Consider the following 25,652-nt stretch of genomic DNA (forward strand, 5'->3'; position numbering starts at 1 on the left):
CTCGCAGAGACTCAAAAATAATCCGTCTTTGTGAGACAAAAAACGATGGGGGGAAAGTTTACACGGCTGACGCAGGGACACCGGTGTCATCTCTCAGTAGTCACGTGTAAATAAATTGTTACTTTGCTATCAAAAGCTCTATTTGTCTGGTTCTTTATTATATTTTGTAAAAGGAAAACATTATTCAGATGTTTGGGATGTAACTAATGCAAAAAATAGCTGTGTTAAAGTCCAAGTTATGTTTTAAATCTATGCGTTTACAAAAATCCCATTTTCTCCGTTTTGTCATCATAAATTGGAAAATTGCTCAAACTAAGCTATTTTCTAATGCTGATTTCTAAAGAATGGAAAAAGATATCAACTTACTTTTTTCTGCCGAAAGAAGAGAGTTTAATCTTTCTTTTGGTGGGTGTTAATGTTTATTTAGCAATAGAACAGAATTTTCTGTGGGCCTTGCAAAATCAGTCAAAATCCAGTAAACTGGCCAGGAGCGAAGGGCCTTGCTCTGGTGAAAATGGCTGGGAGTGAATGAGTATCATTCAGAAGTAATTTAGATGATCAGATAAAAACAGATACTTTAAATTAGTTTTGTCTATTATCTTTTTACTAAAGAAATAAAAATACACTCATTTCTAAAGTCAATATTTCTCCATTTCTAAAATTTCACAACACTCACTACACTAATTGTTGCTTCTTCCAAATAACACAAAAAGATAACTTTGTGCAAGCCCTTAATGAAACATTTTTCTAACATGTATGCCAAACTAAACAGCACAAGAGAAAGCTGCATGTTCAAGACCATCTCCCAGGAAAAAAGGCAACGAATAAGAGTTGTGAGAAGACTTTCTCAAATAAAAAGGTCAGAAAAGAGCGAGCCATCGCGAGTGGCGACGCTGCAGATCGTAGCCTGAAACAACACTGAGGCTCTGTGTAACAGAGGCAAACAATCCGGAAGAATAGAGAAAGATTGGTAGGTTAAGTTCAAAAAGTAACAATAAGGAGGATGTTGATGTCACCGCATAGACAGCGCATAACTCAGTGTTGTGAAAAACAACAAAAGTTGAGCGAACTTATGATGTTAATAAAAATGATGATGAGTTGCTCAACAATTATAATAATTCATCTAGCAAACTGTGGGAAATAATCCGCTGAATAATAACTTCATTGTAGTGGGCCCAAAAAAATTGATTTACTTTCATTACATTTGTGATAATATGTCGACTGGCAACTAGATGAATGACTGTGTTTTAGTTCAGCTTTACTGGGCATATTTAAATAATCGGAATATGGATGTTATTGGACCCTTCTCGAATCTTCAGCGGCCGAATCGCGAATAATCTAAGAATCGGAAATTTCACACACTTTCATTGGGGGGGGTTAGCCACACGATTGCTAACCGTCATATGCTTTTGTTTAGCCACAACAGCCGCTGCAAACAGAAATTTTGTTTAATCCATCTGCAGGTGACCGGGAGATTGATTTTTGATTGATGATTTTAAGACACTGTGCTGGTGTGGGCTGGTCCACATGAGAAATGCAGTCTTCCTTAAGCCAAAACACTACCGCTTTTGTCATGCTTGAAATAAAAAAGCTTTATCATCATCATCGGCGTTGCTAAAATCGACCAAACCTGAAAAGTTACCAAGTGTTGCTTTAAGTGAATATTTTGGGGGGGGCCCACTACAATGAAATTATTATTCAATGGATCATTTCCCACTGTTTGCTAGATAAACTATTAATCGCTGAGCAACTCATCATCATATTTATTAACATCAGAAATTCACTCAACTTTTGTTGTTTCTCACAACACTGAGTTATGCGCTGTCTATGTGGTGGCATTAACATCCTCCTTTTTGTTACTATTTGAACTTAAACCTACCAATCTTTCTCTGTCTGGTTTGTTTGCCAAAATATCCAAGTTCATCCATCGACGATGTGTTTGGCGGTAAAGAGTTGGCAGTGGACTCACAGTTGGATTCTATGCTACCCAGTTCTGCAGTTCAAGGTTTGCATCTTGCTGCCTTCTTTTGAGGAGTTTAAAACTGAGTATTCCCCTCAGAAATTGCATTTTTATTCCCCAGCATGTATTTGATTCGTATGTAGTAGTATGGAAAATGGATGTACAGGTTGTACAGTATGACATCAGTTGCTGTCAAGCACTATGTTGGGATCTAGTGGGCGTGCCATTGTTTTCACTGGCATATGAGACAGTTATGACTGAACTCTACCCAGCAACATGTGGCAAATGTGAAATTGTTGTGTCAGACACAAAGCAGAGAATTTCCATCCCACAGTTTTAAAAAAGTCTATTAACTCACATCGTCATCCGAGGAAGGGCTTCGAAGCGTGACCACGGGTGGCACGATGACAGGCCTGTCCTTGCCTAGTGCTGGCATGGCAACCACGGTTCCAGTGACAGGCTGGGGGGAATTTATCTGTAGCAACTGGCTTGGTTGTGACAGCATGAGAGGCTGGCCTAAACAGAGAGGTAACACAAATTAGAATATGGTTGTAAAATAGCCAGACAACACCTTCATCCTGTGTATCCCATCGTAAAGAATGTTGCCTAATAAATTAAAAAGAAATATTTTTTTCCTAATGTGTAATAAAAGTGGAGACAAATGTAAAAAAAAAAAAAAGCCAGTATTTCCATGATGTGGTCACCCTTAATACGGGAATAGATGTCATCAATCAGCAGTGTTGTTAATAACGGCGTTAGAATATAACGGCGTTATTAAAGCCGTCATTTCCTTCAGTAATGAGTAATCTAATTACTTTTCTCATCTTGGCAACGCCGTTACTGAGGCGGGAAAGGCGTGCGTTACTATGCATTGCGATGTTGGTTGACCGACGTGAGAAAAGTCTGAAAAAGACGGACTCACGGAGACGAGAGAGCAGAGCAGGAGTGGGGAGGAGGCAAGGGAGTGTGACGCCGTAGCAAACGCGATGCAACTGTGCTAGGTGGCTCCAATAATATCTGACTGTAGCCGATAGCCTACAAACTACACCCACATGATGCTTTGGTAGATATCACATACAGTGGGGAGAACAAGTATTTGATACACTGCCGATTTTGCTGGTTTTCCCACTTGCAAGCCATGTAGAGGTCTGTAATTTGTATCATCAGTTCTCTTCAACTGTGAGGGACGGAATCTAATTTAACTGCATGAAATAAGTATTTGATACATTACCAACTAGTAAATATTTCGGCTCTTGGTTCTTTTTTAAGAACCCCTCCTGTTCTCCACTCATTACCGGAAGTAACTGCACCTGTTTGAACTTGTTACCTGTATAAAAGACACCTGTTCACATGCTCAAACAAACAAACTCCAACCTCTCCACAATGGCCAAGACCAAAGAGCTGTGTAAGGACATTAGGGATAAAATAATAGACCTGCACAAGGCTGGGATGGGCTAAAGGAAAATAAGCAAGCAGCTTGGTGAGAAGGTAACAACTGTTGGAGCGATTATTAGAAAATGGAAGAAGTTCAAGTTGACGGTCAATCTGCCTCGTTCTGGGGCTCCATGCAAGATCTCACCTCGTGGGGCATCACTGATCATGAGGAAGGTGAGGGATTAGCCCAGAACTACACGGAAGGACCTGGTCAATGACCTAAGAGAGCTGGAACCACAGTCTCGAAGAAAACCATCGGAAACACATTATGCCGTCATGGATTAAAATCCTACAGCGCATGCAGGGACCCGCTGCTGAAGCCAGTGCATGTCCAGACACGTCTGAAGTTTGCCACTGACCATCTGGATGATCCAGAGGATTAATGGGAGAAGGTCATGTGGTCGGATGAGACCAAAATTGAACTTTTTGGTCTAAACTCGGCTCGTCGTGTTTGGAGGAAAAAGAAGGATGAGTACAACCCCAAGAACACCATCCCAACCGTGAAACATGGAGGAGGTAACCTCATTTTTTGGGACTGCTTCTCTGCAAAGGGTACAGGACGACTGCACCGTATTGAGGGGAGGATGGATGGGGCTATGTATCGCCAGATCTTGGCTGACAACCTCCTTCCTTCAGTGAGAGCCCTGACAATCGTGGCTGGGTCGTCCAGCATGACAACGACCCAAAGCACACAGCCAAGGCAACTAAAGAGTGGCTCCGTAAGAAGCATCTTAAGGTCCTGGAATGGCCTAGCCAGTCACCAGATCTGAACCCGATGAAGGCTCTGGAGAAGATCTGCATGGAGGAGTGGGCCAAAATCCCTGCTGCAGTATGTGCAAACCTTGTCAAGGACTACAGGAAACGTTTGGTATCTGTAATAGCAAACAAAGGTTTATGTACCAAATATTAAGTTCGATTTTTGTGACGTATCAAATACTTATTTCATGCAATTAAATGCAAATTTATTACTTTAAAATCATACACCGTGATTTTCTGTTTTTTTGTATTAGATTCCGTCCCTCACAGTTGAAGAGAAGTAATGATATAGATTACAGACCTCTACATGCTTTGCAAGTGGGAAAACCAGCAAAATCGGCAGTGTATCAAATACTTGTTCTCCCAACTGTATATATAGAACTAGATGCAAATGACAGACACGGTGGCATTAGCAACAAGTATAATAAAGAACTAGATGCGTTAGTAAACAGCCGCCATCTTAAGGCAGTAGACTTCTCAAGAAGGCTCTGTTGTAAAGAACTTTCCTAGCGAACCTAAGTAACTTTTTATCTAAAATACTCCTAAATCGGCAAAACTTAACTTCAATCTATCTTGAAATGATGAAACAGTTTTAAAAGTTACACATGTCGAAAATAGACAGAAGGGAACTAATGCAATAACGGGAGCAATTTTAATAACTTTAACGGTTGATTCACAACATTAAATTACTTCCACACATAGCAAAGGTTACTTACTATCTAGTTATCGCAATATCTGCAATACCCCCGTGTCTAGTTAAGTTTAGGATAAAGAATTGGGCTAGGGCCAATTGTCCCAAAAACCTTTTAAACTTCACATTGTGAGACCTGTTTTTTTTTTTTTTTTTTTTTTTTTTTTTTGAGGAAAAAAACAAGAAAATTATCACCAGTTACTTTGACAAGTAACTATGTACTCTTATATTCAGGTAACATTCAGTTACTAACGCAATTACTTTTTGGGAGAAGTAATTTGTAACTGTAATAACTTACTTTTTTAAAGTAAGATTAACAACACTGTCAATCAGCCAATCAAATGCAAGTATCACAGACTGACCGCCCTTCCTCATGACGTCATTAATACTCATTATCATATGCACCTGTCCTCAAGTTTATCAATGTATATGTTCTCAGTTAGCGGAGGTCAAATACATTCACAATTTTCATACTGTACTCATGTCTTTCACATTAAGGTCATTTTATTAGGTGTTGTGTATCCCTTTAAGATAACAAATGCATTAACATAGAATTAAGTTAACATTTTCCCTCACTCATTAAAGAACTAATTCAAGAAGTTTGGAGGTTTTTTTTGTTTGTTTGCCAAACAATGTAAATCAAGGGGGTAGATCAATTAAATTTTTCTTGTCATCTCAAACAAAATACTGATGATTTAAGAGGAAGCCCTATCAGTGTTCCGTTTAAAGAGCCTCTGGCTGCAGCTGGCACAGAACCCGCTCACCACTCATGACCTCCATTAACCCTTGTCTTTCAAATGCCCTCACTATGTTTACAGTTGGAATCCATGTTTACTATCTTTGACCTGTTATTTTTTTAACGTCCACATTCCAAGAGGCGAGGTGTGTTATTCTATGTGGAAAAGTGCAGAACTGCACGTGTGGCCATGTATTAAAACCACTGGTTATATCCAGTAAGGATATAAGCCAGTAATATCACAGAATAAAAAAGCACATTATAGCAGGTGGTAGCACTGCAGGAACTCGGAACTTCCAGGAATTATTCCCCGTAGCAACACAGCGACTAGTAATACGAAACAACCCGTCAAAGCTAATCAAGTGTTAGCCAGCTCCGCTAATTAGTGCGTGTGTGGTGCCAAACACTTCAAAATTAGAGCGATGAAGTCAAATGAATATATCAGCCTCAAGAGACCAGTTTGTTCTTGGTAAAAAGTACATTAAGGCCGAGGACAGGCTACAACCGAACATTAATGTCATTCTTCTTTCTGATTGATGCAAATAGCTCAATTCTGTGGATAATCAAGAGGACATATTAAAACAAATAACAGGCAACTTTGGACTGAAGTCTCAGTTGCATATTTTCATGTACCGGACTTGGCCATCTGCAGCCTCAGCTTTTACCGAGCAGACAACAAGGGAAGCCAAGTTCAAATTCAAGGCAAGAAGAGGTCACGAGATACGCCGCCAACTTGGATGAGGAGTATTTACATTGGCTTGGGTGGTCAAGATGTAACACATATTGAAGAACAGCATGGTAATGCATGAAAATGAAGGTTAGATATAGTTTGGGGGTAAGATAATGGATATTTACATAAAATGCACCACTTAAAGAGACCCAGCTCCTACACATGAATTTTATCAGTAACACAAAAGCATTATTTATTGTAAAATAGCAGCAGATTAATGGTAAATGCAAGAGATTTTGGGGGGACTGGTCACCAGCCTATAAAAGGGAATAAAGACAACCACTCACTTTGTAAACTTAAGTGTCTTCACATTCAAGAGTATTTAGTAATGTGTGGAGAAGAATTTAATCAAGCATTGAAATTGTAATTAAGATGCTTTTAAGTAAAACAGCACTATCCAATTTGCATTTGTTAACTCAATGGCTGGCAATAAACTGGCTGTGAATGATCCTTGCCAGTCTTCCACCAGTTCAAACCGATTGGAGGCACATCACGTCATTGGCAAGGGATACATACCGTAATTTCCCGAATATAAGGCGCACCAGTGTATAATGCGCACCCCAAATTTACTTGTAAAATCTAGGGGAAATTATTGTACCCGTTTATAACGCGCACCCTAATTTTAGCACCAATATATAGAAGAATACAAGAAAAAAAGAGCTCGTGTACAGATACAGAAATGTCATTTTACTGACTGGTGAAACACAGCACAAGCATAGCACATTGGTAGTTCAAAACATTACCATAAACTGACAATATTTACGGTAATAATATGATTTGACAACTTCTCCAACTTACCAGAATCTAGGAGAAAACAAAACAGATGTGACTTTTCTTTTAAAGGCTGCTGTATAACTTGCTCGTTTCATCATGATGAATAAATGTTTTTTCCATGGATTGATACGGTAAAATGAAAGTGAGAAGGTAAGTCGGAAATCCGTGAGAGCTCATCGCTGTCAACACGACAGTAACAACAGGAACTATTGTTATCTGGGTTTGAGTTTCCCGAGGGACAGATATAGTTGACGGACACAGGAAGTCTGTGTGCTTACGTTTGTTATGGTCCGAGTTGCGAAGCTGCAATAAACGTTGACTCAAATGAGTTCAAGAAACTAAATTCTGTGCTTTATGAAGAGTGAAAAAAGCAGAATTTAACACAGACGAAATCATTTGGCCGATTAGAGTGAAGTATTACCGAAACAAAATAGTGACGTCACGTACCGGAATGGTCAGCAACGGGTCGCCGCATACGTTTCTTCAACACAACGTGGCCGTGTCAATGAAAAAAATCGGTTTGTATATATATGTAATATATACATATATTTCTGTCTCAATCCATGTACCCGTTTATAATGCGCACCATGATTTTACAAGTTGATTTTGGGGAAAAAAAGTGCACGTTATATTCGGGAAATTACAGTACATGTACATAGGTATACGTATCCAAAATCTCTATTCATTGGTTATAAATGTGCACTATTAAGCTCTGAAGCCTCCAACCATTGTTTGAGAGGACTTCTTCAAAGGGAGCAATTTGTTATTGGAATAATTTATACAAAAATATTGAATGGAAATATACTTGGCTTTTGCCTAGAAAATATTAAGAAATAAAGTTAAAAGAAATCACTGAAAATACTTCACAGGTGTTATCCTGTAAAGACAACAATGGTTAAATTTAAAATTAATATTGATACATTATGTTATTTTTGTGCAAATGCAAAGGAAACTTTCCCATTTGTTTTGAGAATGTACTTACTCTCACATCTTTTGGGTTGACCTGAACATTTATATAAATTCCAAAGTTGAGCACTCATTGAAAATAGTTTTTAGACATATTTTGTTTGGCCTATCCAATATTGAAGAACCAGAAATGGATAAAAGATACGTTATAAATCCTATTTTAATATTTGCAAAATTTCACATTCACTGTGTAAAATATGCAAATCAAAGGCCAAATTTTCATGTTTTTGGGAAAATATTTTTATATTTGGTCGATTTTTGTTCCTCTTTGAACCCCAAGGCTGTAAGGACCAAAAGACTTTGCAAACAGTACTTGTGTTAAAAATAACCCTGACCGTTTTATTTATTATTTTTGTTGTTGTTTGTTGTAAATATGTTGATTGTATGTGAATTTTTCACCCCATATTCGTATTTATTTTTGTGTGAGTAAAGTTTAAACATTTTTTTTAATACCTTGGGGATACGTGACTTTATTCAAGCTTTCAGAATGGGGATTTTCAACTTTGAAGCAACAGTGTCCTCTGTTGGAGACATTGCAAATTTTGCTTTAAATAAAATAAAATGAAAATTTGTAATAAAACAGTGTTTGTTTTCAAATACAAACACATTTGCTCAATCAAAAGTAAATGATCATGGCAACTGATGTAGATTTCCAAATGACAAAAACCCCAAACCCGAGTGATGCAATCTTGCGTGACACATTGAAGCAAGTGTGCATTCAAACCTGGGGAGGGCGCTGGCTGGATGCTAATCGGCGCTGCTTTTACCACAGGCAGCATGGTGGTCTGCAAGGGCTGAATGATGATTGTCTTTGGTGGCAAGCGAGCAGGAGTGTGTGTCAGAGGCACCGCTGCGATTACCGGTTTGGGTTGGATGGAAACTTTGGCGCTCAATTGAATAGGCCTGTTGCTTGATGGTGCGAGTTTAGCTGTGGAAAAGAACATTCTGGTATTAAAAGGGTACTATTTATTGCAAATATTTTTAAGTTTATGTACATCACAGTGCTGGAATCATTTCCTGCACTGGTATTAAAAGTAAAGATACACGATAATATCGGTCACCGATAATTATCGGCCGATAATGGCAATTATGACGTCACACAGATAATCCAGATAATAAAAAAATTCAACCGATAATGCAATCCGATAATTATATACTTGATTTTGCCTCCAAATGTGCGCAACCAAAGAATTCAGCACACCGCCTCCTCAACCCCTCCCCTCTCTGAAGCCCCTGAGGCAGTAGATAATCAAATTCTTAAATCAATATTCTGTAGCCACAAATATTATTCAAAATCTTTCCTTCTTCAAGTTTTTTTTTTTTTTGGGATTAAGTATAAATCAATATTCTGTAGCCACAAATATTATTCAAAATCTTTCCTTCTTCAAGTTTTTTTTGGGGGGGGATTAAGTATAATAATGTATTGCTTAAAACAAGGCTGTTAAGATTATATAATATTTTCAGCTAGCTATTTTTCTTCCAAGAAATCTGAGAGAAATACACTTGAAGCGATCGCAGATAATTTCACTTATTGCCAATAGATTTACACTTAAAACTGACTAGTTTTAAGGAGGTGTGTTTTGCAGCGGATTAATGTTATATATGTTAGGAATGGCTTACTTTTAAACGCATTTTTGTGTAACTTAGGTATTTACTCTGTAATTGTTGCCAAAGGTTTACCATTACACAATGTCAGACAATCTGTCACTATTTAGATGTTTGAATTGACGACTTGTTCATACTTTATGTTGAAAAAAAGAGCAATAAATTATATTTTTGCACAGTAATATTTTCTTTTGTGTATACTTTAAAATTTTACATAAATCTTTTAATAGAATTATCGGCTTGACATTATCGGTTATCGGTTGGAATGAGGAGGAAATTATCGGTTATCGGTATCGGTTGAAAAATGCATTATCGTGCATCACTAATTAAAAGGGTACTATTTATTGCAAATATTTTTAAGTTTATGTACATCACAGAGCTGAAATCATTTCCTGCACTGTCATTTCAAACACTGTCCTGTTTTTGAATTGGAAAAAACGAATAAATATATATGGCTGAAAACACAGACAAGGCTGAAAAAGCAGTTTCTGCTCTTGCACCCCTCTTAAAAATAAACTGCTGTATTTTAAGCCAAAAGAACTGTTGTTTTTGATAGAACAATATGTCTATATGCTGCAATAGCAGGTTCATGGTGCATTAAGCCCCCAAACTATTTTTAATGTGTCCGTTTTACCCTGGAGACCTCCGTTTACAGACGTCGCGCAACTGCTTTTGTTTCAAGAATTCTATTTATTATTCGAAATGTCAGTCATTGTTAGCTTGGAATCAGTAATAGATGTCTAATATTTAGTAAAAAAAAAAAAAAAAAAACGACTTTGAAAAATTATTCACTCGCATATTTTAAACTTTTAAACAAATTATGTCACAATGAAAAAAATAATGTCTGTAAATAAGTCATGGATATTTACCTCATAACTATCAATTAATTGTATTTTTTGTTACCGTCGCATTTCCCCATATTTTAGATAATAAATAATTGATCTAAACAAAGAAAAATTGGAAAAAAGAAAAAAAAAAAAAACGTTTAAAAGGGTAAATGAATGAAAAAGAAAATCTCGACCACTCCTTGATGTCTGCGATTCCTGCATCGCGACCCTTGTTATATTACTATGTTTCACCCATGAAATCCCCCAAAAATCCGACTGTGGCCATTCATAGCTGTGTCTTGACACTCGGTGATACATGCTACATGGAGTTTTTGGACCGAAAAGAGGAAAGTATGCGATAATATCTCGTTAAAATCATGGCGTCTTTAATTATGCTCTCTCATGCTCTCATTTCCAGTTAGTTTTGCTGTTTAAAACAAATCCTTAAAAATGCCCTCCTGTTCAATATGTTTCTTCCCCCAGAAAATGGAGATTTTAAGCTTTCCAATAATGATACATGCATACAGGACAATTTTGAAATTTGGCCAAATTAGGGGTCTCACAGCGGAACTTCAAGTCACCTGAGTGTTTTCCGACATATATATTTTTTACCCGATTTATGAATGATCAACCGAAAAAAAAAACAACAACTAATGGACAGAGTAACTCCTTAATTATTCAAATAATAGCTGAAGCTTTACTCACGATACAATCATTGCTTTAGTATTCTGACTTTATGTTATGTGTGGGGTTAGGTGCAATGCACTTTGAAGAAAAATGCACGGAGAACATCATATAGAAAAGACTGTACAGTGGTTTTACAGCTGGGCAGGTGACCAAAGAAGCTCCGCTAACATTGTTTTAATGCAGTGCGTCTCAATTATTTTCTGTTACGCCCCCCCAGGAAGACGTAAACGTTCTGCGCCCCCCCTCCAACTCTCTGCTGCCACAGTATACTGTAGTATCAGCTGTCTATAAAATTCTTATCATTATAAGTACACCTCTGCATAACATTGTGTCCTTTTTAATATTAAAGAAGTAAAAAAAATTTTTTAAAAAACAAAAAAAAACAACACATCCATACTATAAAAATAGACTCGAGATACATTTTTTAACCATTTGACTCTGAAAAAAAATAAAATCTATAAATAATCCTAAATTCAAATTGATTAGCAACTTTTACTTGCTAGGACAATATGCCAAACTATTAGACTGGAAAAAAACAAAAAATAATAGAACAAAAACAACAGTGTCATTGGATGGAGAGACAGTGTTTTTTGGCTGCGGGCAGTATCAGCTCCTTTGCTGTGGTATTTGGTTATTTTGCATTGAGCAAATTGGTATGCCTCCTTATGTGATGCTGACAATGCTCGCTGGTTTACTGTCGTAACACTGACAAAGCGGGACAATTGTTGGCAATATTTGGCACGTTTTCGCTGGGAAAAAAAAAGAATTCCTGCTGTCCGCTGCGAACATTTTTAGACAAAGTAAACAGACTGGTCTTTCCTCGTCTCTAACTGTACTAAAATTCAAAGCCAAAAGCCAAATGATACATACTGTGGTGGCTACCACTACCACCACAATTTAGTGTTTCAAGATTTAGTTAATTATTTATGTGATATTTTTTTGGACATGTATTTTCTAATGGGTGCACACTTTAGTTAATGATTTGAGTTAATGACCACAGCTGTGGAAGATCTGGCACCTACCATTCTGAAGGAGTTATTTAAGTTGATTTAATTATGATTGTTTGGAGTAAAGTTTTCACTGTTTGTTTAAATGTACATTAGTTAATTATTGTTTGAATATATGTATATTTTCCATCTGTTGTATGTTTGGTTAATTTGTCATACCTCCTTCAGGTGGTCGTTAGTAGAGTCCGCCCTGATTTAAACAGCCACAGAGATGTGTCTGGAGGTCAGGTCAGTTTGGTTGCAGCCTTTTGTTATGTTGGCCTCTTTTATGTTGGGCCCAAGGTTTGTGTTAAACTGTTTATTTTGTGACTTTATTCAATGGAATTTTTACCTAAGTTGAAACACCAGTGTCCGCGTGTATGTCGGTCCACTACACATACGCTTCATCATATTTCTTTGTCTTAGCTTTTCATATATCCAGTGCTTTTTGCTGTGTGCTCTTGTTTGGTTCAAAAATACTGCGTTTATGCTGAAAATGAGAGCGCCACTGCCACCCACTCAGTGGATGTGCAATTACACTTTATTCTAGTATGGCGAAAAAGTATGTTCCCCAAGTCGCATGCGCCACCCCCAGCATCGCTCCGCACCCCCTGGGGGGGCCTGCCCCACTATTTCAGAAGTACTGTTTTAATATAAAGACATATGTATATGAAAATCCATCCGAATTGGCTCACCTCTAGCGGTCTGGCTGGGCCTCTTCAGCGCTTTTTTTGGCGTAGGAGGGATTTCAAAAAAACCACTGGACTCTGAGCACACAGATACCGGAGAAGGCTGTGACTGTGGAGACAGAGCTTCATCCTACAGGGAGAAGATATGGAATCAGTATGTTGATTTACAAGTGCCCTCACACAAGTTTTGAGAAGTCACTGTACAAAAAAAACCAAACACAAAAGTACTGAATGAAAACTTGCATAAAGCAGACATTAGATGACTCAGTGAGACAACACGCATAAAAATACAAAATCGGCTAATTTATTCAAATTCGCTGTTGTTTAATACGTTTTGACATTTGTTTTTTACAATAAATGGCTATTTTTCTTCACAAATTACATTAATTCACACTTTATAAAACTATTTGATTTCGTTACATTTTTTTACAATCTTATGGGCATCCAAAACAGTAGTTACAAAAAAAGCAATTAATTTGTTATTAATCATGTGATTAATCACGATTAATAAATGTAATCACTTGACAGCTCGAATTATAACAAAATTCCTGAAAGTTTATTATCTTTCGATCTGTAAAAATATAAATATTTCAACACATATAACGTCATCGTACTGAAAATCTAATTGTTTAAATTTGCAGATATACCAGTGCGGTTTATACCTTAACTCAAGCTAAGAAAATGTTTGTCCTTATTATGACAGTTTGGAAACATCTGCCCTTTAAATTCTGCTAATTTGACAGGACCTGCCAACACTTTTTGTAGTAAATTAAACAACGAGGATGCGCGGTCCCGCTTGGGAGGACAGCAAATATACTAGGCTGACAAGGTGTTTACAGTTTTTGCTTAATAACTGTCTCTCAGGAGTGCATCGTGCACAAGTGTACCGAAAGTGTGTCTGTCAGCCAAGAGCATCTGTCCATTTTTGGATCCCAACTAAATATTTGCACATATGGAAATCTGACAGGAAATGGGGGGAAGCAAGGGTCACATTTGCATTGGAAATGTTCCAGTCAAAAGGAGAAAACTAAGGTGTGAGGTCACTGGACTTACGTGTAAGGAGTATGGGGACAGCGTCTCCGCAGCTGTGGGGGAGGGGATGGAACTCATGGTGTGAGAAGGTGACAGAGAATGTGCACTTGCCTCACCATCTGGATGCACAGGGACAAAGACACACAGGACATTGGTGTTTAGAAAATGTATGGAAACACCTAGCAATACTTCTTTGTTTGGCCTCGCCTTGAGCTTAGTTTTACAAGCCCTTTATCAATAGCCAACACCTGCATTTCTTGTGTTTAAGTCAACAGTCACATTAACATTAACTTAGGTCATTCCTCTCAGTTAAAAGCGACTGGATGTCGATGACAGTCAGTGGAAGCCAATAAGTTAATAAGCACGCAGATCTAGTTGAAGGGGGAAAAAAAGAAGCAAAATACTATACACCACTCTTCTTAAATATACCTAGGTTAAATTTGGTGATAAGCATTGCTTTGTGTTTTGTTATTTGTTTTTGTTTTAAGATATATTAAATATTTTGACATCTCAAGCACCTATCAAATCCTTTCTAGGACAAATGTTCAATGAAAATCACTCAACCAACTCACTTGATTGAACGTACTAAACACAAATGGGCTAAAATTTATCTGGAGTAGGGCTGGACATCATTTGAAACAACTCCAGTTCCGATTCCGGTTCCATGTTTCGATTCCTGTTCCAAACGATTCTCGATTCCGATTCTTTTAAGATGCAGGGTCAAAAAAAAAAAAAAAAAAAAGGCAGGGTCAAAAAATCTAGTTTAAAATTTTATTAGTTTATGTTAATGTATTAACTAGGGCTGTCAAACGATTAAAATTTTTTATCGAGTTAATTGCAGCTTAAATTAATTAATTCAAACCATCTATAAAATATGCCATATTTTTCTGTAAATTATTGTTGGAATTGAAAGATAAGACAAGATGGATATATACATTCAACATACGGGACATAAGTACTGTATTTGTTCATTATAACAATAAATCAACAAGATGGCATTAACATTCTGTTAAAGCGATTCATGGATAGAAAGACTTGTAGTTCTGAAAAGATAAATGTTAGTACAAGTTATAGAAATTTTATATTAAAACCCCTTTTAATGTTTTTGTTTTAGTAAAATTTGTAAAATTTTCAATCAAAAAATAAACTAGTAGCCCGCCATTGTTGATGTCAATAAATACACAATGCTCATGGGTGCTTAAGCCCATAAAATCAGTCGCACCCAAGCGCCAGCAGAGGGCGACAAAACCCCCCAAAACACAAGTAACAAGTGGACATTGTGACACTGTGCTGTCATTTTAATCTGTTTGAGCGGGGCATGTGCGTTAATTACGTCAAATATTTTAACGTGATTAATTTAAAAAATTAATTACCGCCCGTTAACGCGATAATTTTGACAGCCCTGGTCTTAACGTCTCGATTTTTAAAAAAATTATATGAATTCGAAATGTTTCATTATTATTTATATGAATTTAAAATTATTATCATTATTATTCATTTTTACTAATACAATTAATATGAAATTTATAAATTATATGAACTTCTCACAGGGTTACTTTTAACCTGTTTATAAATATCAGTCTTTGAACTCGAATGTGATGACGTTTCTTTCCACAGGAGTGCACTTTCACAAAGATTTATTTTTCAAAAGCTCACGGAGAAAACATTTTACTTATATTCTTTTGCCATTCATGTACCTTAGCGGGAGCTACAATGAAGCATTAGTATAAATTCTTCTATTTATTATAATTTGATGTAGAAGATGCAAAATAATAAGGTTTCCTTATTTGTAAAAAACGATTCTGGTGTGTTTAAAGACACATGCAATGTTAATGTTGTGACGATACCAGTTAGGCCAGTGAGTGGCGCTGTAGGAGTGTGTACGTATAATGCGGGGAAGAAGAGAGCGTCTGGCTAGGATGATTTGTGATGTGATGCTATGTTTTCACTGCAACGAGTTCATTAAAAAAGTAATCGAATGCTTCATATGGCTGCTTCTTTCTAGATAAACAACACAACAGATTCCAAAACAAAAATTCTTTTAATACTGTTGATTTTAACGGGGGTGTCCACTGCTTTAAGATGGCGGCTTTTTACTACCGCTAGCGAGTCTTTCATTTTGCATCTATTTCTCTTTATATGTTCTAACGCCGCAGAGGCTGTCATTTCGCATCTAGTTCTATATACATGATATCGAGTATAGCCCGACGTAATAAATTCTCATACTATTTTCCATCCATCCATCATCTACTGCTTAATCCGGTGTCAGATCGTGGGAACAGCAGAAGACAGACGTAATGAATTGTTTTACTTACCTGGTCCTGACGGCGCAGCATGTCAACTACGTAGCACTCGGCTAGCTTTGCACTTGGCACTTAGGCTATATTCCATGAAGCCGGTCGTGCATAATTGGTCGTGCAGCAACCTTTGCACATGATATAGTAGTGTTGCAAATGTTGCACTGAGCTGACTGGTCATTTGTTTTGTAAAGTTAAGCCAAACTTTTGAGCACCGCCGCACCGTGTCCATGGTTGTAATCAAGTTGCAATGCACAAACATGCGCTTCTGGTGGCTTCTACTTCGTGGTTTTCGGCAGCATTTTTTTCCGCTCGGCAGTCAGGGCATTGAAACATGGAATCGAAATTTAAAAATTCGAACGGTTCCGGGAGAACCACAGTGCCAAAACCGTGTCCCATCTATGCCTAACCCTAATCTGGAGTTATTGTATCACATTTAAAGAATTGCAAATAATTTTTGTTACTACTCCATTTAACAAAATGCCAATTTTTGCTCATGTGTCCTAGGTAGAGTTGTACGCTGGAGCCTCCCTGCTTGAATCCGATTCAATCAAATGAAGCCACACCCACACACCATCTGCAATCTGCCAAAAAGTGAATCCATTTATGGCAATTGTCTCAAAAGCGGTTCATTTCATTTCAGAAAGCCTTGGTTTCTCCATCCCTAGTTTTAGGCACCCTATATAATTCCTTACCCAATTGTCACAATCCATGTCGATTTACCTGTGCAAGTACTGCTTGTGTAGTAGCCATCAGTCCATGCAGGTGTAGGAATATCAAAGTCAAGATCTGGAGCCCCGCAAATCTAAAGTTTAAAAAAAAGAACATTTACTTATAGAAAAAGGACATTTTTCTTGAACACATATTAGAGCAAGAATGACCAGGTAGTTACAGGCAAATAAAAGCTGCTTACTATGCTTCTTTCTAAGCCTAGCCATTCCCTCAAAGACTTGTGGGTACACCTTCCGAGTAGCAGCCATGACATATACAGTATATTTATTCTCTGTGGTGCATATTTAATTTTACAATGGATGGAGTTTAGCCTCCTTTTAGTAAGTAGGAAAAAATGTTGTTGTTTTTTTTACACACTTCACAGAAAAGTCATGCAAATCATGAATTCACCAACTATGTAAAGTCACAGTTGCCACTCAGAAGTTCTACCAGAAAGTTTTTGCACCTTCCAGATGGGGAAACCGTGACTTTACATTGTTGGTCATCATGGCATGTGCGTGAACTAGGTAAAGTCATGGTTGCTACTCAAAAGGTGTACCCAAAAGTCTTTGTGCATGTGAATGCTGCAATGTGAATGTTCAGTTAACACACAAAACATTGAGCGTGACTTGATCTGCCTACTAAAGGAAAGTTAAGACTTCTTTGTTGAATCTCGCAAGGGCAGAATAAACTTTAATCAAATATTAATTTATTCAGTATAAAACTAAGCCCTATAAGAGTGTTCAAAGAGCCGCATGTTGCTCCGGAGTCGCAGGTTGCTGACCCCTGGCAATATCGATTTTATTGCATCAATTTGTGTTTTTCATTGAGGATCATTTTTTCTTTATTTTTTTTCTAATCATTGATCATTTTAGCGAAAAAAACTAACAAACTTTTATATTTAGCCCATATTGTCCAGCCCTACTTCTTTGTATACAGCATTTGGCAAATACACATTCCTTGTGTTTTGTCAATGATGGTGATGACAAAAGTCCTATAACCAAACCCAGCCGACACGTGAGCGAACTCCGTGTGCAGATTGTTAACATCATGGTTTGAAATCCACTTGCTAGTGGGGTTTTCCAACTATCAAGTTGTCAACTCTTTGTGCTAGTTATAACAGCAGATATTCCAATTACCCGTTTTACAAGTTTGGTCAACTGCTATTCAACGCAACATGAAGGAACTGCAAAGTAAATTTCACATAGGTGCCCAAACTGAGATGAATGATTATGGTGTTCAATAATCATTCCATAAACCCAGTACAAATCTGTATAGTCCATTGATTAATGGAGATACATACATACATACAGTGGGGCAAATAAGTATTTAGTCAACCACCAATTGTGCAAGTTTTCCTACTTGAAAAGATTAGGGAGGCCTATAATTGTCAACATGGGTAAACCTCAACCATGGGTGAGAGAATGTGGAAAAAAAAACAGAAAATCACATTGTTTGAATTTTAAAGAGTTTATTTCCAAATTAGAGTGGAAAATAAGTATTTGGTCACCTACAAACAAGCAAGATTTCTGGCTGTCAAAGAAGTCTAACTTCTTCTAACGAGGTCTAACAAGGCTCCACTTGTTGCCTGTATATTAATGGCACCTGTTTTAACTCATTATCGGTATAAAAGACACCTGTCCACAACCTCTGTCAGTCACACTCCAAACTCCACTATGGCCAAGACCAAGGAGCTGTCGAAGGACACCGGAGACAAAATTGTAGATGTGCACCAGGCTGGGAAGACTGAATCTGCAATCGGTAAAACACTTGGTGTAAAGAAATCCACTGTGGGAGCAATTATTAGAAAATGGATGACATACAAGACCACTGATAATCTCCCTCGATCTGGGGCTCCATGCAAGATCTCACCCCGTGGCGTCAAAATGATAACAAGAACGGTGAGCAAAAATCCCAGAACCACACGGGGGGACCTAGGCTACTACTATCAGTAACACAATGCGCCGCCAGGGACTAAATTTCCTGCACTGCCAAACGTGTACCCCTGCTGAAGAAAGTACAAGTCCAGGCCCGTCTGCGGTTCGCTAGAGAGCATTTGGATGATCCAGAAGAGGACTGAGAGAATGTGTTATGGTCAGATGAAACCAAAATAGAACTTTTTGGTAGAAACACAGGTTCTCGTGTTTGGAGGAGAAAGAATACTGAATTGCATCCGAAGAACACCTTACCCATCACATGGGGGTGGAAACCTCATGCTTTGGGGCTGTTTTTCTGCAAAGGGATCAGGACGACTGATCTGTGTAAAGGAAAGAATGAATGGGGCCATGTATCGAGAGATTTTGAGTGAAAATCTCCTTCCATCAACAAGGGCATTGAAGATGAGACGTGGCTGGGTCTGTCAGCATGACAATGATCCCAAACACACAGCCAGGGCAACAAAGGAGTGGCTTCGTAAGAAGCATTTCAAGGTCCTGGAGTGGCCTAGCCAGTCTCCAGATCTCAACCCCATAGAAAAACGGTGGAGGGAGTTGAAAGCCAGTGTTGCCCAACCACAGCCCCAAAACATCACTGCTCTAGAGGATATCTGCGTGGAGGAATGGGCAAAATACCAGCAACAGTGTGTGAAAAGCTTGTGAAGAGTTACAGAAAACGTTTGGCCTCCGTTATTGCCAACAAAAGGTACATAACAAAGTATTGAGATGAACTTTTGGTATTGACCTAATATTTTTTTTCCACCACGATTTGCAAATAAATTCTTTAAAATTAAACAATGTGATTTTCTCTTTTTTTTCCCCCTCCACATTCTGTCTCTCATGGTTGAGGTTTACCCATGTTGACAATTACAGGCCTCACTAATATTTTCAAGTGGGAGAACTTGCACAATTAGTGGTTGACTAAATACTTATTTGCCCCACTGTACGTACATACATCACAACGTATTATTGGGGGAGGAGGAGCATATTGTTTCCTTTTAATGTTCAAATTGTGACAGGTCTGCTACAAAATATCTTTCTTTTTGTAATGGAAACGATAAAAATAATTCTGCCTACAACAGCTCACAAAAGTCCTTAATTTCATCTATCATTTTGTAAAGATGCATTACTCACATAGTCTGGGTTCTCAAGGGACTTGAATAAATCATCTGCATCTCCCAGGGAGGCAAGTTCATCAAAAAGACTCAGGTCTACGGGAAAAGGAAAATCAATATTTAACAGGTTGAATAATACCAAGAGAAACAATACACTTTGATTTACTGGCAATATATTTGTGTTGGATTGTACATCACTGATGATAACAGTATTTAAAGTAGAAAAGTTTGTACACTGTAAAGTTGGCCTTGAGGTTACTTCGAAAACATTTGCCTCACATGTGCTTAAAAGGCGAGTGCTACTATTTTTCTGCTTGTTTGACAGCGATCAATGTTAGAAAAGTTTATTGAAACTGAATGCCTTAGAACTGAACCTCTCTAATTCACACATAAACATGTTAGTGATATGTTTTTTTGGTGTGTCACATGGTTTCAACATGCAGAACATTACAGTTAATTTCTCACGATATACAGTCGATCCCTCGTTTTTCGCGGGTAATGGGGACCAGAACCCGCCGTGATAAGTGAAAAACTGCGAAGTAGCGCCTCCTCACCGCAAAAAAAAAAAAAATGTGTGCGTGTGTTCAACGTATTTATTCAGACTTATCATAGGAAAAAGATACATATAAGATGTTTTTTACCTTTTTCCCCAAAGTATATTTAAAAAAAAAAAGTATTATTTATGTATATATATATTAGAGCTGTCAATATTATCGCGTTAACAGGCGTTAATGAATTTTTTAAATTAATCACGTTAAAATATTTGACGCAATTTTACGCGTTAATTTTTTAAATTAATCACGTTAAAATATTTGACGCAATTAACACATGCACTAAATGACCCGCTTGCACATTGCCTCAAACAGATTACAATGAGGCCGTTTATGGACATTAAGAGTGAAGAGAACGCCACCGGCCGCATGGGGGCAGCGCCGTTCCATACTCATGTTATTTCTTCTAAACGTGGGAGAATCGGTAGCTGTGAGACATTCATGCTGTATTCACAATGCAATGCAAATTGCTATTTGTGCTCAACACATATTTCGGTAAGTTTTCTTTCTTTTAGTGGCAATTATGTGTCTCTTGTTGTATTTGGGGTAAGAAAAGCACAACAAAAATAATATGTTGTATTTGGGGTAAGATAAGCACAACAAAAATAATATTCCTATCTCTCCCAAAAAAAATAATGTTCACAAAAAGAAAAGCACTTCAGTCTATAGTAATGAGGCCCTATTCTGACACACAGTTAAACAACAATGCAAAATGAACTGGCATTCCATATCAAAATAGCTATGCAAAATACACGTAAAACTTAGACTTTGGTCACTCTATTTTTATTATTGTTATTTGTATTATTATTATTATTATTATTATTATTATTATAATAACTCTACGTTTGATTGAAAATTTTACAAATTTTATTAAAACGAAAACATGAAGAGGGGTTTTAATATAAAATTACTATAACTTGTAACTATAACAATTATCTTTTAAGAACTACAAGTCTTTCTATCCATGGATCACTTTAACAGATAGAATGTTAATAATGCCATTTGTGGATTTATTGTTACATTAAACAAATACAGTACTTATGTACAGTATGTTGTATGTATATATCCGTCGTGTGTCTTATCTTTCCATTCCAACAATAATTTACAGAAAAATACGGCATATTTTAGAGATGTTTTGAATTGCAATTAATTGCGATTAATGAATTTTTAAGCTATAATTAACTCGGTTAAAAATGTTAATCGTTTGACAGCCCTAATATATATATATTTAAATGGTTTATAAACATTAAATGTAATAATTATGATAAGTTTTAAACATGTACTTATCCCACAGAAATATTTATAAACAAGAAAAAAAGTACACGCCCAATCCATTTAAAAAAAAAAGGCTTGTCTATATTAAATGCTTCATTGAGTGAGTCCGCTCCAGCTGCACACACAATGATCATTTCAACAATCAGTTTAACAGGTTGAACGATGATTGACGCGTGCGGCGCTTCAAAGGTCGAGTCTATGGCAAGATCAAAGCTTAACCAGCTGTCAATCAACTCCAGTTCACTCTCTGACAAACAAAGAGCAGGGAGAGTGAGACTACGCTTAAGGCAGCTCATCCAGATTTATTCATTTATTTGTTCTTTAATGGAAAAAAAATCTGTGATGGACTGAGGGTGCGAAGTAGCAAGGGATCACTGTAGAAATAAACTGCAATAAAATGCCAAAACTTTTGAGCAGTAGAGTTGAATATGTAATTGTTTTCTCAATCATTATAAGTATATACGTATATATTTGTGAGATTTTGCCTGCATGAAAATTGTGGGTGTCGCTGTTAAGTTTCTCATTCCAAAAAGTACGTGGGCTAACATTTATCTGGAATTTATTAGGTTCACAACTCTTTTGATAATGTGTTAATACAGATCATTTGCCATCATAATCTTGATATGGATTACTTAATTTGTCTCATATCTACTTCTTTTAAGCCTATAAAGTTGGCTTTTATGGGGATGACATTGTATATGTAGAATGCGTTAGAACTCCCTTTATGTCTTAAGTACTGTTACACTGTGTAGTTTTAAGAAATATATATCTATATATATGACACTTATAGAATATATGAAATACTCAATGATTTAATTACAACGTAAAAATCAAAACAACTACCTGAAGAAATTGGTAAATACTAGGGCTGTCAAACGATTAAAATTTTTAATCGAGTTAATTACAGCTTAAAAATTAATTAATCGTAATTAATCGCCATTAATCATAATTCAAACCATATAAAATATGCCATATTTTTCTGTAAATTATATATATATTCTGTAAAATAAATTGTTGGAATGGAAAGATAAGACACAAGATGGATATATACATTCAACATACGGTACATATTAAGGACTGTAGTGGGCATTTCACTCTACTGTCATTTAAATTTGTCTATGCTGTCCTCACTCCGAAGCGTCTACTTTTTCCAAAGCTAGACAGCTAGTGAACGACGCCTTAATAATCAGACTTCTTCCTTTTTCATCTGAATTATTAATAAAATGGCCTCAAACCATTGTCCTCTTTAGACCGTCGTAAAACTACAAAAAAAAGTACACAAGCATTGCATTAGCAACAACGTTAGCTTAGCACGCTATACAGGTTCACTAAACATAAACAAAAAGCGTCTCATACAAAAAATATAACATTTCGCTTACTAACATAATATGTACATTCTTTACAACAACCATACTTATGGACAAATCTTGTCCAAGGATCATATAAGCACAACATTACAACGTAAGCATCAGCCCGAGAAGTCGTGCAGCCATATAGACCCTACCCACCGACGTCACAAAACCACGTGCTCGCTGTATGGTTCCGCCCACTTGTCCGTCATTTTGTCTCTGTATTAGCATTGGTTTCAATTGATCGAGGAATTTAAAATGCATTTCATGGAAGACCCGGTGCTTTCTGATGCCTAAAACTCACTGGATGTGTTGCATAAAAGGCGTTATGTGGAAAAGCTTCGTTCTATACAGTCGCCAGATCCATATTTGATGCCCAAATCGATGTTTTTCGACCCACTGTCTTCGCCTTGTCTGCCTGACATCTGCTACGCTGATATTTACAATTATCTTGTCCACACAAAATCAGCCTATTCTCACGAAAATTTGAAAAACTTCAAGAGCTTGGAGGCTTATAAATACTTCGTTGCTGGTTGGGTGAAACAGGTCCTCGTTCGGCAGGAATCTATCTTTTGCTTGGAAAGGTGAGTTACGAATTTTTCAATTTAAAATCTTTTGTTATTGCTAACATCCACTGTCAAGTCTAATGTATTTCATGTCGTTTGTCAATGGAGTTAAGGCTTTTAATGTTTATATGGTTTAGCGATAGCACTCTCACTACATACATACGTGTATGTTGTCGGCGATTAGCCTAGCAATGATCTTAATTGTGGTTATTTGTCAGCCCAAAACCCTCTAAGTATATCTTAAATGCATCTTACCGGATATAAAATGTACATACATAGTCTGTGGTGATTTTTTGGTGCCCAGTTTTCACGTCGAATTGCAGCCGTCCATTTCGCTCTCCTCTTTGGATCCCTCGGAATACGGTAAAACTTCAAGTCTGTCCTTCCATCTTCTCTGTTAGTGCAACCAACAGCCACACACGCCTTCACCATTTTGATTATTAATGTTAAGGAGCAGAAAAACACGCCGTAAATAGGAGGAATGTACGTAGCCGTAACAGGTTAACACTATGTTTTGACGGACAATTGGGCGGTACCATTCAGGAGAGCGGAGTTGTGACGTCACGTGGGTAGGGTCTATTGAACTGGCAAGAAGACAATAAACCATGTCGCAAAGCGACCACAAGAGTTCGCTGTTAGACGGCACAAAAAGTCTTGCTGTGAAACTTACCAAAAGGCAGAATACTGTCTGAGCGGGACATGTGCGTTAATTGCGTCAAATATTTTAACGTGATTAATTTAAAAAATTAATTACCGCACGTTAACGCGATAATTTTGACAGCCCTAGTAAATACATCACGCAACAATGTATCAGACCGAAATTAAATGTTGATCAAAGACACACTCAGTCTACATTATGAGCATGTTATTTTTACACAAACTGACAAAATAAATTCAACAGGTTAATTTATATGTATTTTCGTGATGAGTGTTGATTGTAATTACGCATGAATTGGGGGGTTATTGCAATATGTTTATAATTTTGTATTACTATTTTCCTATCAGAAAAATCGTTATCACAAATCAAACTGCACATTTGATTAAAAAGATCTCAAAAGTTGTAAACTGGAACCAGCATATTTATCGTTGCTTTCAAACACAACCTATTACATCATCGCATCATTTCCAGTTAGCTAATGCTAACGCGTGCTAAACGTCAACCACAAGGTTCGCTACATCTCGATACATGCATATTTTTATATTAGAGCTTATCTAAAGACTATTATAGAGACCATGTAGATTTGTTTATGGTCTTGGGTAGCTATTATGCAACAATTATCTCTATCAAAGAAGGCATTTCTAGAAAAACTTACCCCATTCGCCTCCCTGGTCGATGGAGAAGCCCGTCTCTGGGTTCATTATGAAACAACTTTCAGGGTTCTCGAGGTTTAAAGTTAAGTCGGACGACATCTTCATTCGGATTCATTAGTAGGTTTATTGTCCAAATTTGCGAGGAGATGTGAAAAACCTGTACTCAACAAACGAATATGACCGGAAGGAAAGTGTTCTTTATGACGTTTGACACGTCTTTATTAAAGGGACGACGGGCTTCACAGTAGGACAAAAAAGTAACATGGAAGGTGCATTGCTGTGACGTTAATTGGTCACACGGTGGCGTAACTGTGCTGCAAAATAGACGTGAACAAACGATGGCGTTAGATTAGAATTGATTAAATACAATTTTGCCTGTTTCATCATAGGCACGTCAAAAGAACTGAGAGATTTAACAATAGCATTTTTTTAAAATTAGCATTCAAAGCACATACAGTTACTGCATATATTTTAGATTGGTGTGAGAATTTTGAAGCGTTTACACTGTAGAACATAAATGTCCCCCTATAGTACAGTGAGGAGCAGAAGTATTTGCTCTTCTTGTGATTTTGCAAGTTCACCCACTTAGAAAGTAAGTAGAGGTCTGAAATCTCAATCATAGATGCATTTCCAGTCATAGAAACATAATATTTGTATGATTTAAAAAAAA

General features: G+C 37.1%; 1 protein-coding gene across 1 annotated transcript in view; it reads right to left on the reverse strand.

Moving 5' to 3' along the window:
• Positions 1 to 25,212, reverse strand: part of atf6 (activating transcription factor 6) — a 72,788-nt gene extending 47,576 nt beyond the window's left edge. The window contains exons 1-7 of the mRNA XM_057841050.1: positions 24,985 to 25,212; positions 19,950 to 20,026; positions 16,894 to 16,975; positions 13,895 to 13,992; positions 12,848 to 12,971; positions 8,772 to 8,975; positions 2,319 to 2,476 (exon numbers count right to left, since the gene is read on the reverse strand). Coding sequence (XP_057697033.1) covers positions 2,319 to 2,476; positions 8,772 to 8,975; positions 12,848 to 12,971; positions 13,895 to 13,992; positions 16,894 to 16,975; positions 19,950 to 20,026; positions 24,985 to 25,087 — 846 coding nt within the window. The 5' untranslated portion in view covers positions 25,088 to 25,212. The remainder of the gene's footprint in view (positions 1 to 2,318; positions 2,477 to 8,771; positions 8,976 to 12,847; positions 12,972 to 13,894; positions 13,993 to 16,893; positions 16,976 to 19,949; positions 20,027 to 24,984) is intronic.
• Between the last annotated feature and the right edge of the window lie 440 nt (positions 25,213 to 25,652).

This window comes from Corythoichthys intestinalis, chromosome 7 (genome assembly GCF_030265065.1).
Source record: "Corythoichthys intestinalis isolate RoL2023-P3 chromosome 7, ASM3026506v1, whole genome shotgun sequence".
Classification (NCBI taxonomy): domain Eukaryota; kingdom Metazoa; phylum Chordata; class Actinopteri; order Syngnathiformes; family Syngnathidae; genus Corythoichthys; species Corythoichthys intestinalis.